This window comes from Dipteris shenzhenensis, chromosome 8 (genome assembly GCF_047967505.1).
Source record: "Dipteris shenzhenensis isolate YYH24624 ecotype China chromosome 8, Dip_SZ_1.0, whole genome shotgun sequence".
Lineage (NCBI taxonomy): Eukaryota > Viridiplantae > Streptophyta > Polypodiopsida > Gleicheniales > Dipteridaceae > Dipteris > Dipteris shenzhenensis.
In genome coordinates this window covers 6,254,257-6,273,345 of record NC_141603.1, presented here as the reverse complement: position 1 = coordinate 6,273,345, position 19,089 = coordinate 6,254,257, and the positions used below count along the sequence as shown (strand labels likewise).

The following is a 19,089-nucleotide window of genomic DNA, read 5'->3' as shown; positions in this document are numbered from 1 at the left end:
CTTTGCAAAAGCCTATTGCCAAGATTGATACATGAGGTATTGCTTTAAGGTTGGTTCAACATCTAGACCTAACCTAACAAGATGAACTCAATTTCGCAAAGTGTGGTGCTTAATATATGTTGATTGATTTGATAGGGGGAGAGAGATGCATAGGCCTAAGCTTATATATCTGATAATGCTTTGTATGTTCCATGATTGAAAGAGAGAGAGAGAGAGATGAGAGTAGTAGTGCACACACTTTTGCTATAGAGATGCATGAGCGTTAAGGTTTTGGATATGTACATGTGAGAGAAAGGCAAATAGAGAGAGGGGGGGCGAAAAAAAAGGCAAGCAAGCAATTCTTTATATAATTTGTATGTATAGCGTTTGAACCACGCACAAAAACACACGAATACACACACACACAAACAGGGAGAGGGGGCGGGGGAGGAGAGTGTGTTGTGCTAAGACTGACTCGTCGCTCCTACGCGCCACAATCGCACGTCAAGCTTTCAACTTCCATGCCATCGCATCGCCATAGCCACATCCTCCAAGCTTTTTCCAAGAAAGCCTTTTCCCTTTGTCCTTTTCCCTCGCTTTGATCGTCCCGGCGCCCTCCCAGCATCTCCATGGCGGAGAAGCTCCTCGATTTCACCCAGCCTTTCGACGTGCCTCTCCTCGACGCTACCGTCTCTGCTTTCTACGGTACCGGGTCCAAAGATGAGGTTCGTAACCCTTGCTTTTCCTTTTGTACTCTCTTTGCTTCAGCTCGAAAAAATGTGGGAGCTGCCTCAACGGACGAGGGGTAATGGGGAATGGGAGGGGGAGAAAGAAGGGGCAATCTGTTCATCTTGGGATGGGCCGAAAGCTTGAAAATGAGGAAACGAACTCCACTAGTCGTTGTAAAGAGTAAAGTGGAGATTTGGGCATGTGCACTACGATGATCTGTGTTTTTAGACATGCAGCCTTTCTCCTCGAGTCTCCCCGTCCTGTCAGTTGGGAGCTGTCGCGTTGAAACAGAAACTGGCAAAGAAAAACACTTTTCAACCTTGCGCAGAGATGGATTGCATGCAAAAGTGAACGTAGCAACTTGTGGTTGATTCACTTCGATAAGCATGTACTTCTCTTTGATGAAGGTCACTCCATGAGTACCTAAAGATCTTCAAGTTTCAAAGGGCGGCGATTATGTCCACCATCACACGAGGAGAGTCAAACACGTGGAGCAAGGTTTTCTTGGAAAGATGCCTGTCTTGCTCTAACTCTAGGGTTCCTAAAGTAATAGCAGACGACGGTGGCTGCAAAAGTGCGATTCGCTTTTTGCCACATTACAGTTCCTGCCTTAACATCCTATATTGTTTAAAATGGTTTCTGTCGTAGAGTTTCTTCTGGAGCAATGCAAGGGAATTGATTTATCCATGAAAGCAACAAAACTCTGCAGTACATTTCAGCCAGGTATAGAGAATCATTACCCACAGCTGGGTTCATCAGAGGGGAACATTAGGTAGCCGCAGCAGCTTTTCCTGGCACGCTATTATTCAGGATGTCAAGCTCTGCAGCACAGCTGTTTGAATACTTCTGCAGCATTTATTTATCGGTGGGAAACAGATAGAACTGGGACGGCGAGAGAGTGAGATGATGATGGTCACAAGAAAGGCTACCATTCTTGATGAACAATGTCTGGATTTAAGGAAAATGGATTGTTCATTTCAAGTTTCATCGGTGACTATGAGGGAAAAACCATCTTGTCTGTAGGGACGTGTAAATGGTTCCGGGCTGACAATTTTGAATTCTGGATCTGGTTAACCATCTTGTCTGTAGGGACGTGTAAATGGTTCCGGGCTGACAATTTTGAATTCTGGATCTGGTTAGCTCAACACAACGTGAACATCTGGTTTTGTTCCTTGGCCATACACACGAGACTTGTGTTTTTTAATGGGCTCTTTTTGGATCTCTGTTTTGCTCAAAAGGCTATCCAAGGGCCCGTTGATATATCTATGAACTATACTTTGTGTGTGGGTTGTGTGCCAGCAGCAATGAATTCTATGGATGGTGGGTTATTGTTTTGAGGATAGGCTAATGAAGGCAGTCATCAATCATTTAATTACATACTTGTGAAGTTGTTTTGAAGTAAAGATATAATCATTTCTTTTGAGTTGCTCACGTTTCATGCAAAGGTGGCTCAGATAATTTCCTGTATTTTGTGATGCAGAGAGCTGCTGCTGAAAGAGTATTAAGACAGCTTCAGGAACACCCAGATACATGGACTCGAGTAGTGACAATTTTGCAAAACTCTCAGAGTTTGAATACAAAGTTCTATGCACTGCAGGTGAGTATTGAGAGGAATTATTTTGTTGAAGGCTGGTCCCATACTTTGTTTTCTGTAGGATTTGTTGCTTTCTGAGTTAGGTACTCAATCTAGCACGGTTATAGCTACTTGTAGTCTCTTGCATATTTGTCGTTGAAATCCCCAATTTTTTTTAACCCCATTTTTTTTTTGAATCCTATAGAGACCTTAAAAGAAGACTATAATTCTTGGGTGGCTGGCATTTTTGAATTATGTACTCTTTCAGGCTTTTATATGTCTAAGGTCTTCATTTACTCTTCTTGCACGAGGCTTGCTGAAAGTTTTTAAAATGTTTTTAATTCTCAAGCAAGAGAAGTTTCTATTTTGTAAGAAAAAGCGTTGGTGATCACTATGGTCAGACCGCTTAATCTTGGTTCAAGTTCTGTAGATGGCTTGAAGGTATGAATACACTCCCTCATTGCCTGGTATGCGGAACGCAAGTATTCCATATTCAAAAAACAAGTCAAAGCTTGAAGAAGGTGTTCTTTGTATTGTGAAGTCCTCATTCAATAGATAGCAAATAATTGCAAATGAACACATACAGCATCTGCTGGATGGATGCATTCGCTATGCTAGGAATGCATCATGTCCGGAGCCAGCTCATAGGGGCAGTATAAGAAACTACTGGAAGGTCACAGCAAGGCGGCATACAAGGGGCAATTAGAAAAGCATGGAACAGTAATTAGAACCAAAATAGAAATTGGCATAGAAGGTGCATCCAATGGACTTGTATGCTGGTAGTTGTCCCCATCAGCCAATAAGGTTGACTATGGGCTGCTCATAGAAATGTGATTAACTTGGGGCCGTTTACTCAACTAAATTCTCCTTTCCTGGTTGATATTCAATATTTGGTTGCCCAAAGGATAATATATTCAGCCCATTTGATTTGTCTTGAAGAAACAATGGGCTGAGAAAACAAGTGCTTGATACTTTGATGGTCAGTCTTAATCTTGAAAGCAGAACCTATGGATAATGCTTCCATAACTTCAAAGCATGAATGACTGTTAGTAACTCCTTCTCATACGTGATATATTTCAATTCAGACCCTTGAAGCTTTCTACTCTCATAAGCAATGGGATTAGCTCCTTGCATCAACACTGCCTTCGCATCCATACATACAACAAAGAACTCTTTGTCCATATCCAGAAGTGTTAACACTGTGCACTGACCAATGTTCTCTTAAGCTCCTCAAAAGCTACTTGGTGAACCTCTCCCCACTCATACAAGGAATGCTTCTTCAACAAATCTGTTAGTGGAGAAGCAAGACGTGCAAAATTCTTAATGAATCTGCGAGAATAACTACACATCCCTAGGAAGGATCTCAACTCATGTATATTTTTGGGTATTGGCCATTCAATTATGGCCTTGACCTTTTTAGGGTTAACCCGAATTCCCTCAGCAGACACAATGTGTCCCAAACACTCTATTTTTGTCTTGAAGAACTCACTCTTCTTGGTATTTTAGAAACAATTGATCCTTCCTCGGGAGCTCCATCACCTTAGCAAGGTGATCCTTATGCTCTTCCTCAGTCTGGCTGAAAACTAAAATGTTGTCAAAGAAGACTATGACAAAATTTTCCAAGTACCCTTCTTATTAGCGTACTAAAAGTTGCTGGAGCATTTAGGCCAAAAGGCATGACCAAAAACTCATAATGTCCAGTGAGAGTGCGAAAAGCAGTCTTATGTTCATCTCCAGTTTTCATCCAAAGTTGATGATAACTAGATTTCAAATCCAATTTACTAAAACTTTAGCACCTTTAAGCATATCCAATAAAGCGTCCACTCTTGGAATCGAATACCAGTTCTTAATTGTAAGTTTATTCAAAGCACCGTAATCTATACACATACGATATGATCCATCCTCCTTCTTGACCAATAATACAGGTGCTCCAAATGGAGAACTGCTTGGTCGAATCATTCCTTTTTGCAATAGATCTTCAATTTGTTTTTCTACCTCCTCTATTGCTATCTTGTTCATCCTATATGGAGCTCTACATGGAGGAGAAGCTCCTACCTCTAAGTCTATGGCATGATCATCTTCTCTCCTTAGAGGCAATTTGAATGAGTCTTCTCTTGAAAATCCATCCTCATAAGCTCTAAGAAACTCATTTCTCTTTTGGTCTTCTTTCGAGATCTAAAGATGTCGTGAATCCCATATATACACAAGATTACAATCTACTACCAATATTTTTGCTTGAGTAGGAGTAATCCATAGAATTGTATACACGTCTCGATCCCCTATAATCCTTATGTACAAAGCAGCAATGATGAGTATGAGGATGAATAGCAGGGTCGAAATCATACAGTTTACCTTTGGATATATTCTAGTCTTACAAAGGTATAGGCCCTAGTCCTCAGCTAAACTAGCCCTAGAGATAGCACCTAGGAGCAAAAGGACAGACCATCATGTAATCATGAGTATCCAAATCATAATCACAATGAGAGTATGTGGAAACCTGTGGGTATCCATGACTTGTGAGGGGCTGCACAAGCAAAATTCTTGTGATGGGCTGCACAATCTACAAGCTAGGTAGAAGAGTCCTAGGTCAGCTTGGAGCAACTTGCAAGCAGGCTTAGCTGTAAATGCTGTTCATTAGATTGCATTCAAAGTATGAGATGAGTACGAGGTGCAACATGGCCCCTTTTTATAGGTATAGGCTTGGGCAAAATTTTCCACTGTGCTTTTGGGATGCTGCCCTAGGATGCCACATGGCAACATTAGGCCATCCTACTAAAGTACTGCTTATTTACAAAGCCATTGAAAGGATGACCTTTCTTACAGTCCACCCTACCCAAAGTAAATTTGTTCAACGGTGCTGTAACAAGGAATTACAACCACAGAATAAAGTAGAGAAGCTCATATCTGGTCATAGCATGTATGTAACAGTGAGTCCACCTGTCAATAGTCCCCTCCAGCACATGCTAATCTGCAGCAACAGTAATGATGGGGTGATAATGGCCATATCTATCCAAAGCATCAGCTGAGCAAATAAGGATATTGATCCACTATTGAAGATGGCTGCCATGAGGACTCATCATCTAGTAATCCCCTCCAATTGATGTTATACTCAATGTAGGGTTTTTTCTGAGAATATATCTTGCAATCCAATAATCTTCTCGGGTAAATATTGTATATGGCCTTCTTCATCCATGTGAGGAAGCTCTTCCATAATTTGATTTGTAGGTCCCAAGTATTTCTTCAAAAGGGAGACATGGAACACATTATGAATCCTTGGTGAAGGGGGCAACTCCCGCAAATAGGCCACATCCCCAGCTCTGTGTAACACCTCATAATATATGTGTTCCCTTTCAATTACACATATCTAGACTTGTGGAGCTTGAGGAAGACATGATCCCTTCTTCAGATGCAAGTTCCCTCCAATGATCATCTGCATATGCCTTCATGCATGCTTGGGCTTTCACTCTTTTGGACATAAAGCGTGGCCTATGTAGGGCTGTTCTGAAAGCCACGGGCTATCAAATATGCATACGACTTAAGTAAATGAGGCAGCCCACAGCTTGCTGATAAAGGGTGGCATCAAATGGGGTACTCCCATCTTCATATGAGATACGGAAGCCAGGCTTGAATGGTGTAGAAATTAGCTTGCAATCCTCAAACTGGAAGCGGTCTAAGAGCTGTCCAATGTAGTTGGACTGACTCATCATTATACCCCCCTCATCATATTCAAACTGGATGCGCAAGTAATATTGCAATGAGCCCATGTTTGTCATTGCTAATGATTTTTGCATATCAGCCTTGAAATCTGCAATTTTCCCCATATGTGGCCCAGTGACAAGCATGCCATCCACATAAAGAATGAGAATTAAAAATTCTGCGGTCCTTGCATTGCCAAAGTAGGGCTGTCATATATACATCATCAATGGCTTGCTGGTTAGACATAGCTCAATCAAAAACAGTAGTGGGAACATGAACTTTGTACCCATACATGGCCTCAAATGGGCTCATCCCTATAGAGGTGTGCTTGGTGTTTTATAGCAAAACTCAGCCTAGCATTGTGTGATTCTTAGGCAATATTGTTCTGTTGCTGCGGGAGTGTTAGCTACAGCAAGCAACCTCAGTTTGTGGGTAGTTAGTTGTCTTTGGAGTGAGAAGTGTACCCATTGCCTTGAACAATTCTTGCCAAGACTGGCCCATGAATTTGGTATCTGTGTCACTTACTATTTCGTGTGGCAGTTCATGAAGTTTGAACACATTCTTCATGTTTAGCAACCATAGAGGCTGAATATTGTGTCTTAGTGGGTTTTAAGTGTGCTGCCTTAGTGAGCCTATCCACAACAACGAAAAATACTATTCCAGCCCTTATCTGTCACAGGCAGACTAGTTCTGAAGTCCATTGAAATATGAGTCCAATTACTCTTTAAGGCTGAAGCAAACCTGCTGGCCTGAGTTTTGGTCCCTGTTTTGCTGACAGGGGCCCGCAGCTTTGAACATGCTTGTAGACATTTTTTCATAGTCCCCTCCATATGAAAATCTGCTTCACCCTTTCATAGGTCTTAGCCATGGGAGAGGAGTGAGTCGCCTGCAGGACCAGCAACTTGTAGATAGAATTCTCCACAAGAAAAATCATCCCTTTGTGCCAGAACAAGCCATACAGTTCGTAATTAGGATGGTCTTCACAAGAGGGATTTTGCAAGTCTTGGAATCTGACGGCAATCTTAGGATTTTAGAGATACTCCTCTTGGATTCCATGCATCGACTCCTTATATACCTCTGTAATGGAGCTTAAAGTGCAAGCCCACTACTTCCCGCTTTGTAATCAATGTCAAAATCATAGTTTTGTATTATGGCAAGCCACCTTCTTTGCTTGGGAGAAAGTGTAGTCTGAGACAGAAAATACTTTTGAGTGTCCTGTGGTCAGTCCTTACCTTGAAATGGCTTTCGTATACATAGTGATGCCACTTTTTAATGACATGTAGTGCTGCCAACATTTCCTGGTCATATATACGATAGGTAATCTTCTTGGCATCCAACTTTCTACTCATAGGCAATCACTCCATGTGGCTATTTGAGGATTCCTTCAATACCTCTTCGAGTAGCATCTGCTTCAATGATGAAGGGTACGGAGATTTCAGGGCATACCAATATAGGTAGTGCTGCAGCTATCTTGGCAAAGTGCCTAATGAATGAATCTCCTATAGAAGGAAGCAAGGTCAGACTGTGGTCATTCCATGATACATTTCACCTCGTTGGGATACACCCTTATTCCATCCACCTCACTTGCCTCAAAAATCTGCTTCACATGTGAGAGATGATCCTCCTTAGTCTTGCTATAGATGAGTATATCATCAGAGGTAAGGTTGCAGAATTTTATTCATGAGGGCTTGGAAAGTGGCTGGAACATTGGTGAGGCCAATGCCATCAATTTGAATTGGTACAGCCCCCTTTCAGTTCTGAAGGCTGTCTTTGGCTCATCCTCCTCCCTCATCCTATCTATCCAGATCTGAGGTCTATCTTAGTGTGAGTACTTGGCTCCCTTCAATTCTCTAAGAGTACATTGAGTCTCTACTTGTGTGGATGGTGTACATTGAGATTCTACTTCTGGTGCAATCGGGATAGACTTAATCTCTTCCTCCTTTACAAGATGTGATGTTGTAGATGCACATTGAGTCTCCACTTCTTGTGTAGGAAGAATGCATTGAGTCTCTAATTTAAGTGTAGACTGTAATGCTTCTACTTGAGGCTGTGATACAGAAGGAGACTGAATTGTCTCTTGTTTTTCTTTGGCTTCCTCAGGTTCTTCATTGAGTCCATCATGTTGTTTCCCAATGGTAGCAGTTAGATAGTGAACAGTCTTAGCCACAAAATCTTGTAGCTCGAGCTTGGTATATGTTTCTATTGAGACATGTTCAAAAATTTCATTGAGATACAACATGAAGTTGTAGGCAATTCTCCACCCACTACTAAACATGTCTTTCTGCTCCACTGCGAGGCGTGTCTGGAAATTTGGTTGGTCTTGATGCTCCCTGATTTTCATAATCGCAGAAACTAACTTGTTTACAGACCTGTCCATCATGACATATGACAAAGTGAATTTGTGTAGTAAATAATCCTTCTTCTTCACCAATAGGACATGCGAGGCAAAGGGAGATTGGCTGTGGGTGATAAACTCTCTATCCAACAACTCCTTCACTTGCCTAGCTACCTTTTGACAGCTTGTGTCATGAGATGGCACAATGAATAACCACCCAGCCATTCCAGCAAGCTCGTCACACTCTCACGTAAGAAGTACCTGCATGCTGAATACCAAAGCCCACAATTCCCTAGATGGATCTAGTATGCCACATGTCTACATTTTAGGGTACCTCCTAAATGCATCATTTACCCTTCTCTTGGGATATCATTGAAATCATTTGCCCCTTGGCACATTTAATGCATTTAGACCCCTTAGCCTTAGATCCACCTAGTCTAGTGCCATGTCACCCTCAATAAGGGCCTTGACCTTGATTCCTTTTTGATCATTTACGTGAAGCCCAAACAAATGTAATACAAACATTGATCCTTTAAAGGAAAAGGTCTACTGACCCTTTCGAGGTCATGTTGCCTCAACTTGAGCGTAACATTCCTTCCCTCTTCAGGCATGAGCATCCTCGATGATAAAGTGTGGGAACACTCTCTGTAACTGGTATACAGATTCCCAGGTAGCTTCTGATAGAGGTAAACCATGCCATGCAACTAACACCGTGGGTATCTTCCGATTATGTGCTTGCATTGTTCCTCGGTCCAGGATTCTTGTTGGTTTGTGTCCTGCATTATCCTCTATCTCTTGAAACAAAACAACACCCTCGATTAGTGAGTCACTTGTATGTAAAAATTTCTTGAAACGAGAAACATGAAACATGAAACATTGGGTGCATCTTACAACCCTGTGGTAATTCTAATTTATAGGCCACCTTGCCTATTCTTTTTAGAACTAACCACAGTCCACAATATCGGGGTGATAACTTAGTACACTCTCGTGCAGTCAAAGACTTTGAGTGTGAAGGAACTATGAGAAAAACTTTTTCTCCTTCCTTAAATTCTCTAACGGATTTGTTTTCATCCGCATATGTCTTAGCTCTATCCATAGCTTGGCGGATGTTAGCTCTTGCAAGTGCTAGCATCTCCTGCATCTGAACCACAAAGTTCGCGGCACTAGGCACTTTCTGAGGTACTCCAACTGTTGTTCGATTCGCTGGTCTATAACCATAGTTCAGCTCAAACGGACTGAACCCTGTAGAGGAATGTTTTCTATCATTGTAGGCAAATTCTAACAGTGGCAACTACTTGTCCCATGTATGTTGCCTGAATGACACACATGCTCTAAGCATATCCTCTAAAATTTGGTTGATTCTTTTCGTCTGACCATCCGTTTTTGGATGATCCCCACTACTCATTCCCAACTCAGTCCTTAGTGTCTCAAACATTGCAGTCCAAAAATGACTGGTAACTTTAACATCCCTATCTGATACTATGGATTTACAAACGAAATATATGTTTAATAAACAAATCTGCCACTTGCGGGGCACTAACAGACTCTCTAGTTGGAGTGAAGTGAGCCATCTTGGTAAGACGATCAACTACAAAAAGGATATAATCATATCCACCTTGTGTCGTAGGCTGACTTACAATAAAATCATTGTAGGCAAATTCTAACAGTGGCAACTACTTGTCCCATGTATGTTGCCTCTTAGTGTCTCAAACACTGCAGTCCAAAAATGACTAGTAAATTTAACATCCCTATCTGATACTAAGGATTTGGGTAATCCATACAAACGAAATATATGTTTAATAAACAAATCCGCCACTTGCGGGGTACTAACAGACTCTCTAGTTGGAATGAAGTGAGCCATCTTAGTAAGACGATCAACTACCACAAGGATAGAATCATATCCACCTTGTGTCGTAGGCAGACTTACAATAAAATCCATGGAAATGCTCTCCCATCTACCTAGTGGTATTTCCAAAGGCTGTAAAAGTCCGGGTGGCTTCACCCGCTCTGCCTTACTTACCTAACACGAAAAACGACGTGTCATATATTCATGAAGATGTTTTTTCATTTTCGGCCAAAAGAAATCTCGTTTCACGAGATCATACGTTTTCTCGACTCCTGGATGTCCCGCACATGGGCTATCATGGCATTGTTGAATGACTCTCTGCCTGAGATCATTTTGATTAGGTACAACTATCTTGCTATTTCTTTTCAGCATACCATCTCTTATGGTATATCTTGCATAAGTTTGGCCTTTTCTGGATGCCAGGTCACCCTTTTCCCCGGGTTCGAATACATGAGCCTTAGGCCAAAGGCTCTGGACGAACTCGTCCATCTTTTGAGTTTCTCTTATCTCGGTCACTAGAGCACTTTCTAATACCGTGAAACTCATATTATGCATAATGCGTGACAACGCATCAACAACTTTATTATCCTTCCCTCTTCGGTACCGAATCGTCAAGTTAAACTCCTGCATGAGTTCTGCCCACCTAGCTTGGCGACCTCTCAAGTTAGGTGGTTTACAAAAATGTTTCAGAGTATCATGATCAACATCAACATAAAACTTTGACCCATACAAATAATGTCTCCATGTTTTTAGAGCATGGACAACATCATACACCTCTAATTCATGAGTTGGCCAATTTCGTTGAGAGGGAGAAAGCTTCTTGCTTTCAAAGGCTACTGGCCTTTCCTCTTGGAGGAGAACTGCTCCTACCGCAATGCCACTTGCATTGGTTTGAAGGAAAAATAGTTTCTGGGGATCAACTATTTTTAACACCGGTCCTAAGACCACAGCTTGTTTTATGGTGTTAAAACTCTCCTCTTGATTCTGTTCCCATATAAAAGGTACTTTATCTGAGGTCAGATCAGTCAATGGCGATACTATTTCGGAATATCCTTGATATGCCTTCGATAAAATTGGACAAATCCTAAGAATGATCGCAAAGCGGTCAAACTCAGAGGGATTGGCCAAGTCGGTATTGCAGCCACTTTCTTTGGATCCATTTCTACCCCCTCAGGAGTAATAATGAATCCTAAATATTCAAGTCTTACCATACACAGTATAGTTTTTTTTTTATTTACATAAAGACTGGCTTTCCTCAAAGTATTGAACACTGTTCTTAAGTGTTCGTGATGCTCAGCAATACTTTTGCTGAACATAAGAATATCGTCAATAAAATGTACTATAAAGTTTCCGATATATGGAAGTAGTAAATCATTCATAAGCATGACGAATGTAGTTGGAGCATTGGTAAGCCCAAACGGCATTACAAAAAACTCATAATGTTCAAACTTGCTTCTAAAAGCGGTTTTATGCACATCCTTGTCTCTAATACGGTTCTGATGGTAGCCACATTTAAGATCTAGCTTACTGAAAATTACGGCCCCATGTAACGCATCTAGCAAATCATCGATCCGAGCCATCGGATACCTGTGCTTAATAGTGATATTATTCAATTTATCTGTAATCTATATGAAAAGTATCATCTTTCTTTTTTTTAAAATATCACTGGCGAAGCAAAAGGTGAGAAACTGGGTTGAATTTGTCCCAACTTGAGGTATTCTTTCAGTTGTCTTCGCACCTCCGTTTCTTTGGTAAAACTTAACCTATAGGGAGGTCTATTTACAGGTTCTGCCCCCGGGATTAGTTCAATCTTATGCTGAACATTCCTCTCTGGAGGTAACCCATAAGGTAACTCATTCCTAAAACAATAAGAGAACTCCTCTGTTATTTGATGAGCCAACTTAGCCATCTCTTCATTTTGGTTAACATCAGTGCTAGCTGAAGGACCATCAATCGGCTCTACCGATGCTGTACAAAGAAACAGAAACTCTTCTTGAGCTTTTCGAACTTCCATTACAGAAACCAACAGTCCTTAAGGTATATCTTTTTCACCTCATAAGACATACATCACATCATTCATCCTGAATTGATAAATGTGCTTTTTCCAATCTATGGCTGGATTCTTCCTAGAATGCCAAGCCTTACTCAGGGCTATGTCAGCGTGAGCAAGCTTTGTCATTTCAAAATCAAGCTTCTCAGTATAGTCATGAATTCGAAGTTCCAACTGGGTAACCCTTTGGTCCCATACTTCAGTTGAACTTCCGTATGCCATTCTGACTGTATATGCATAGTCAGATGGGCTAGTCTTTAATTTCAGCCTCTTTACAAGCTTGGAGTTAATTACATTGTGCGTTGACGCTGAGTGAAACAACACAATGACATCATGATTGGCTACTCGTCCTTTCATCTTAATTAACTCCGTATCGTTAAAGATTGTATATCCCGTTGCTGCGGGCTTTGATATGACATTATCAGGTGTACTAGTTACTAGCTTAGCAACAGATACACATAACAAAACAGGTACTGACCTTTGAGAAGATCCCGCTAGCTGAATCTGCATTTGTTCTGCTCTGGGACTTCCCTCCATTTCCACGTCGCATTCTGAGATCACCATCTCAGCCATCCGACGATCCTTGTTTCGTGGACAATCTTTCCACTGATGAGGCTGAAGGCATCCAAAACACAAGCCTTCTCTCCTCGCTTTTTTTCTTTGCTCTGGGTTCAAAGAAGACTTCGACTAAGCCCGGGCTGCCATTGGTGTTACTTTTCTTTTCATTCCAATGGTGGTACTTGATTTAGGAGTCTCAACTGGCTTCACCTGCTTGGCTTGATCGCTAAGCTATGAGGTACTCCCTTTGCTAATCCACTTCTTCTTAAACCCAGTTTTCTTCGCGTACTCATACGGAGTCCCAACCTGCACAAACCCACTTGGTCTGTTCCCTTTTCCATCCTCATAGTTTAGGGCTATGGCAATTGCTTCATCTAGTGTGTTCGCATACTTAGCTCGAACTTCTATCTTGATTCGATCATTCAGTCCAAAGATAAAATCTTTTACCTGGATTAACTGAGGTAGAGGTTCATGAACTTTCATTACACTTTCTCTGAACTTATCAGTGTATTCCGCCACTGATAAATTTCTCTGACGAAGGTTTCGATACTGATCCCAAGCTCGAGATGCTTCGTCAAGAGATAAGAAGTGTTTTCTAAATTCTTTTTTAAACCCCTCCCAAGTAGTGCATGCCACTTCATCTTTCTGCTATTTTATCCACCACCTATGCGTTGCCTCATTAAACATATGGGTGGCCTCGCGGATTTTCTTCATATCATTTCCTGATTTCACAAATGGCAAAAGCCTCTTCCCATTTGTGTAACCAGGTTTCTATGATATCGGAACTACGGTCAGACATCCGACCAGAATACTTTTCTGGCCTATAATTGGCAATATTAGGCACCTTAGCCCTCCTAGGCTCGACCGTATGAACACTGGTTTCATGTTCCATTAGAGATTTACCTTTCTTTTCACGAGATGGTCTAGCAGACATACTATGAACCATTTTCCTGAGCTCGGATTGCCCTACATTTGCTTGTAACTGTTGCGCTAAAATATGTTGCAAGGCATTCCAATAAGGTAATCCTACCAGATTTAGATGCTCGTTTGGGAGAGACTAAAATGAAATCGTTTAGACGTCACAAGCAGTTGTAGCTTGAATGAAGAGATTTGGACTACTTTTTGATTAGCCTTCTCCTTTAGTGATAGTCGTCGTCATGGCTGAGTTTGCCCTCTGATATCCAACGCAGCTCCTTTCCACCAAACAAATGGACCTTGGTATCAAACTCCAGGCGCCCTTCAAATAGCACATGCAAGTCCTGTGACGACACAATAGCCCTCTGCTTGCAGTCGTGAACTTCTGCTTCCTTGCCTTCAAATCGTCAACAGCTCGTTAGATTCCCGTCACAAAGCCCACGCACAGCTTTCGTCTTTGACTCCGATCCCGTATGACTTTGTGTGCATTTCTTCTTTGCACTTTGAGTGAAGTATCGCTCCAAACTCCCATAGCCCGATACAATCCCGTGACCAGGGCTCTGATACCAAAATATAACGACTAAAAACTACAGCTCAATCAAGACCTTTAATTGGACGGATACAAATTAATAGGTGATGGCACAATGAATAACCACCCAGCCATTCTCTGGTTCAGCAAGCTCGTCACACTCTCTCACGTAAGAAGTACCTGCATGCTGAATACCAAAGCCCACAATTCCCTAGATGGATCTAGTATGCCACATGTCTACATTTTAGGGTACCTCCTAAATGCATCATTTATCCCTCTCTTGGGATATCATTGAAATCATTTGCCCCTTGGCACATTTAATGCATTTTGACCGCTTAGCCTTGGATCCACCTAGTCTAGTGCCATGTCACCCTCACCAAGGACCTGACCTTGATTCCTTTTTGATCATTTACGTGAAGCCCAAACAAATATAATACAAACATTGATCCTTTAAAGGAAAAGATCTACTGACCCTTCCGAGGTCATGTTGCCTCAACTTGAGTGTAACGTGCATGTTGGCCTGCATGTGGGTAGGACCCTAGGAAAGCAAGGAGCAAGGTCCTAGGTTGCTTGGAATTCTAGAAACCCCTAGCAATTAATGCCTTGGGGGTAAAATGGTGGTTGGGTCCAAGAGGGGGCAAAAAGCCCTAAGGATCCAAGGTTGGGGCATTGGAATGGACCCAAAGAGAGGGCAAGGGGCATTGGTGGGGTTTTTAAAAAGGTCCCACTAGAGGGGGCCTAGGGGCAAATGAAAGCCCTTGGGGGCTAACCAAGACTTGGGCTGCCATGTGGCATGCCCATGCAAACCAAAAAAGAAAGGAAGTCCATGGATCAGCGTGGGGTGGCCGACATGCAAAAGGGAGCCGTGACCTTGGAAAAAGGTAGCGGGAACACACGTGGAGAAGAAAAGGCATCGATAGCTTCTTGAATCCAAGGTACGGCTGTCGTACAGATTGGCAGTGGTGAGCTGTACGGAAGGTACGGGCTGTTGGATACATCTGCTGCGGTACGGACTGTACGGACAGTCCGTACGTGAGCAGTTAATGCGTATGTGCATGCGTATGATCTGATTGAGCTGAGTATGGAAGAGACCAGCCATTAAGTGCGGGCTGTACGGAGGAGTTTCCCTGCTGCGGTGCGGGTTGTGTGACGACCAGGGGCTGCAAGATCTTGCAAAGCTGCACGGGCTGTACAACACCCATTCATTACTTTTGGAACGGGCTGCTGCCAAAGTGGTTGAGTGAGAAGATTCTCATCTTGGCAGGGCGTCCATGGAGTCCATGAATGGTTTGCACTAGCTCATGAATGAGCTTGGCTGAGCTCCGTGCTGGTGAAGAGGACATGCAAGACTTGTTGTGAATGCCTTCAGCTGTGAGCTGTTTTGGAGAAGCTTGGTTGGCAGAGTGGTTCACTGTGAATGCTTGCATTTTGAGTTGTTGCTTCCGAGCATTGTGGGAAGATCAGTCATGCTTTCACCCATTGTTTGGGTATCTCAGTGAGTCAGTGGACATTTGTGATTGCTTGGGAGGTGTGTGGTCCTGCATGGGCTGCTGGTAACAGCTACCAGGAGGTTTTATGCAGGTGTTTGCACTGATGGATGCCTATGGTCATTCGGGTATGAGAGCAGGGCCCACCAGCAGAGCTAATGTTTGAAAGTCAGATGCCTACTAAGAGTGGGAAGAGCACTGAATGCAAGTGGGATCGAATTCATTGTGTATCCTATTTGCTAGCTTTGGTAGGTAGCATTTTTCGTGTGGGAATATGTTTTTGGTTTCTCTAGGAGATAAATCACATGCAGGCAGTAGTTGCTAGGTAGACGGCACATCTTTGGTACAGCCTCGTTGCTGAGTAGGCAGGGGTTGGGAATCCAGGCTTGGAATGTGAAGTATCCCTAGAACCCCGAGAGGGATGGTATAGGTGTGATTGCCATAGTGTTTGCGGTGTTGTGATGCTAGTTCTCTTATGGGAAGCAAGTTGATGTATTGGGATATGTGCGACCCATAGGGTGAGAGACTATTGGTCATGACAGTCTTGGACAGTGCAGAAAGCTCCTGTATGCTTCCTTCTATGCTTTGAGCAGATGGATGACTGATTCGGCACTAGTGACGGCTGTGGGGAACTGAGTGCCTGAGTGGGCTGCTAGTAACAGTTTCAGGTTGAGTGCTAGTCCCTGCTATGCGTGATGGAGTTTATGGTTTTCAATCTTATGAGTAACTCTCGTGAGATTGAAACTGCACTATGTTGTGTTTTTAGAGGATGAGTTTGGGAATGTTCCTGGATTCATCTAGGTATATGCTTCTGCTGTATTAGCGGACATGCAAATTTCACCTTGTGAAGTTTTCATCCAAGTTGCGGCCTGCTGGTATTGCGATAATTCTTTCTATCTTAAATGGTGCGTTGCCCTATTAGCTAGATTTAGATTTAGATGCTTGTTTGGGAGAGACTAAAATGAAATCGTTTAGACTTCACAAGGAGTTGTAGCTTGAATGAAGAGATTTGGACTACTTTTTGATTAGCTTTCTCCTTTAGTGCTAGCCTTCGTCATGGCTGAGTTTGCCCTTCACCTCTGGAGTGCCGACAGAAACTCAGTACGAAGACTTTGTATAAATGGATGCACAAGTATGTGTGGGTGTGTGGATTTGTATGTCTACACCCACTGTTGGGCGCTGATGACGTCAGTGGGGATGTCATAGTAGCTAGTCCTTGCTATGCGTGATGGAGTTTATGGTTTTCAATCTTATGAGTGACTCTTGTGAGATTGAAACTGCACTATGTTGTGTTTTTAGAGGATGAGTTTGGGTGTTGTTGTAGTGTTCTTAGATGACATCTTGGTATATAGCAGAACACTTGAGGATCACATAGGACACCTCCGGATTGTCTTAGTTATTCTAAGACAACATAAGCTCTATGCCAAGATGAGTAAATGTGACTTCTTTATGAAGGAGATCATTTACTTAGGACACAAGATTTCTTTTGAAGGTATTAGCATTGATCTGGATCGTATCCAGAAGGTTTTAGAATGGCCTATCCCTCAGACTGTAAAACAACTTCGTTCTTTCCTAGGATTTATGGTATTTCTACGGAAGTGTGTGCGTGATTATTCACATATCACGGTACACTTGACAAACATATTGAAAGGTCGTGGACGCAGGTCTACCCAGCCGATCTCTTGGAATGATGCAATGAACAAGGCTTTTGAAACCTTGAAGTTTTCTATCAAGGAAGCACCCGTTCTTGCATTACCCGATCCTACCCGGCCTTATGTTTTAGAGGCCGATGCGAGTGATTATGCGATTGGGGCAGCTCTATTCCAAGAGAGCAGACCTGTAGCTTTCGAGAGTAAGAAGCTAGACGACACTTAATATCGTTGGCCCACACTCGAGAAGAAACTTTATGCTGTAGTGTATGCTCTTAAGGTTTGGAGACACTACTTGTATGGTTCAAAGTTCCTTGTATTGACTGATCATCAGTCAATTAAGTATGTGTGTGATGGATCTGAATTGAGGGGACGGAAAGCTAGATGGGCAGAATTAATGCAGGATTTTGATTTTGAAATACGTTATCGTAAGGGTTCGTTGAATAGTGTTGCGGATGCCTTAAGTCGAGTTAAGTTTGTAAATGCTTTGTCATTTACGGAAATATCCTCAGACCTATTTCAATCCTTGAGAGGGCTATACGCAACTGATAGTTATTTCAGTTCTTATTGGTAGAGAGTCCAGGATGGGAGCTCCATGGTTGACCAGGACTCAGGGATTGTGCCACCTACAGTATAGGCGGCGCGAGGTCAGTGGATGATTAGGAACGGCTTGCTGTTCCGGAATGAAAAGATTTGTGTGCCAGATGTTTCGGACCTTAAATCCAAGATTCTTTGGGAGTGTCATGATGCTCCTAGTGCTGGACATCCGGGTATACATAGGACTCTGTCTCTTGTGAAGCATACCTTTTATTGGCCTAAGATGCGTGCATTTATTGAGAACTATGTAGTAGGTTGTCGGGTTTGTCAGGTTACTAAGGCAGAACGCCTTAGAAGCACGGGTTTATTACAGCCATTACCGATTCCAAGTAATAAATGGGAAAGCATTTTCATGGATTTTATTACTGGTTTGTCTCGAATGCGCAAGGGTCATGACTCCATTTGGGTCATAGTCGACCGTTTGACAAAAATGGCTAGATTCCTACCTACTAGAACAACTATTTCAGCTGTTCAGCTGGCTCACGAGTTTGTGGACCACTTGTTTAAGGTGTATGGTTTGCCATCTGACATAGTCAGTGACAGGGACTCAAAGTTTACAAGTAACTTTTGGACACTTGTTTTTGAGAAGTTAGAAACTACTCTAAGTATGAGTTCCTCGGATCATGCACAATCCGATGGCAGTACAGAGAAGGTCAACCAGTTGGTTGAAGACATGCTTTGGGCATATGTATCTAAGAGACAGTCTTCATGGGAAGATTATCTACCTATGATTGAATTTGCTTACAACAGTGCAAAGCATTCTAGTACTGGTTACAGTCCTTTTATGCTTATGTACGGGTTTCAACCTAAGTCACCAGTTATGGTTGGATTAAAAGGGATTCAAAATGATTCTGCTAAGAACTTCTTGCAAGACATGCATGAAATGTTGCAGTTTGCCAAGGAGTCTATTAGAAGTGCCCAAGATCGGGACATATTTTATGCTAATAGACATCGTTCACCCAGAGAGTTCTCTGAAGGAACGATGGTATATTTGCGAATTCCTAAGGAATCCAAGAGCCTAAGTACTGGTTTGGTTCCGAAATTATCCCCCAGATACTGTGGTCCGTTCAAGGTCATTAAAAGAATTGGACCAGTTGCATATTGACTAGAATTGCCTCCTGATGTTAAGGTACATCCAGTCTTTCA

The 19,089-nt window shown here is 42.4% G+C and overlaps 1 protein-coding gene across 2 annotated transcripts in view; it reads left to right on the top strand.

Moving 5' to 3' along the window:
* The first annotated feature begins 370 nt into the window (after positions 1 to 370).
* The window catches only part of LOC147899024 (protein EXPORTIN 1A-like), a 107,362-nt gene continuing 88,643 nt past the window's right edge, over positions 371 to 19,089 (top strand). For both annotated transcript variants that reach the window (XM_087378563.1, XM_087378562.1), the window contains exons 1-2: positions 371 to 704; positions 2,189 to 2,305. In XM_087378563.1, the coding sequence (XP_087234689.1) occupies positions 609 to 704; positions 2,189 to 2,305 (213 nt within the window). In that variant the 5' untranslated portion in view covers positions 371 to 608. The remainder of the gene's footprint in view (positions 705 to 2,188; positions 2,306 to 19,089) is intronic.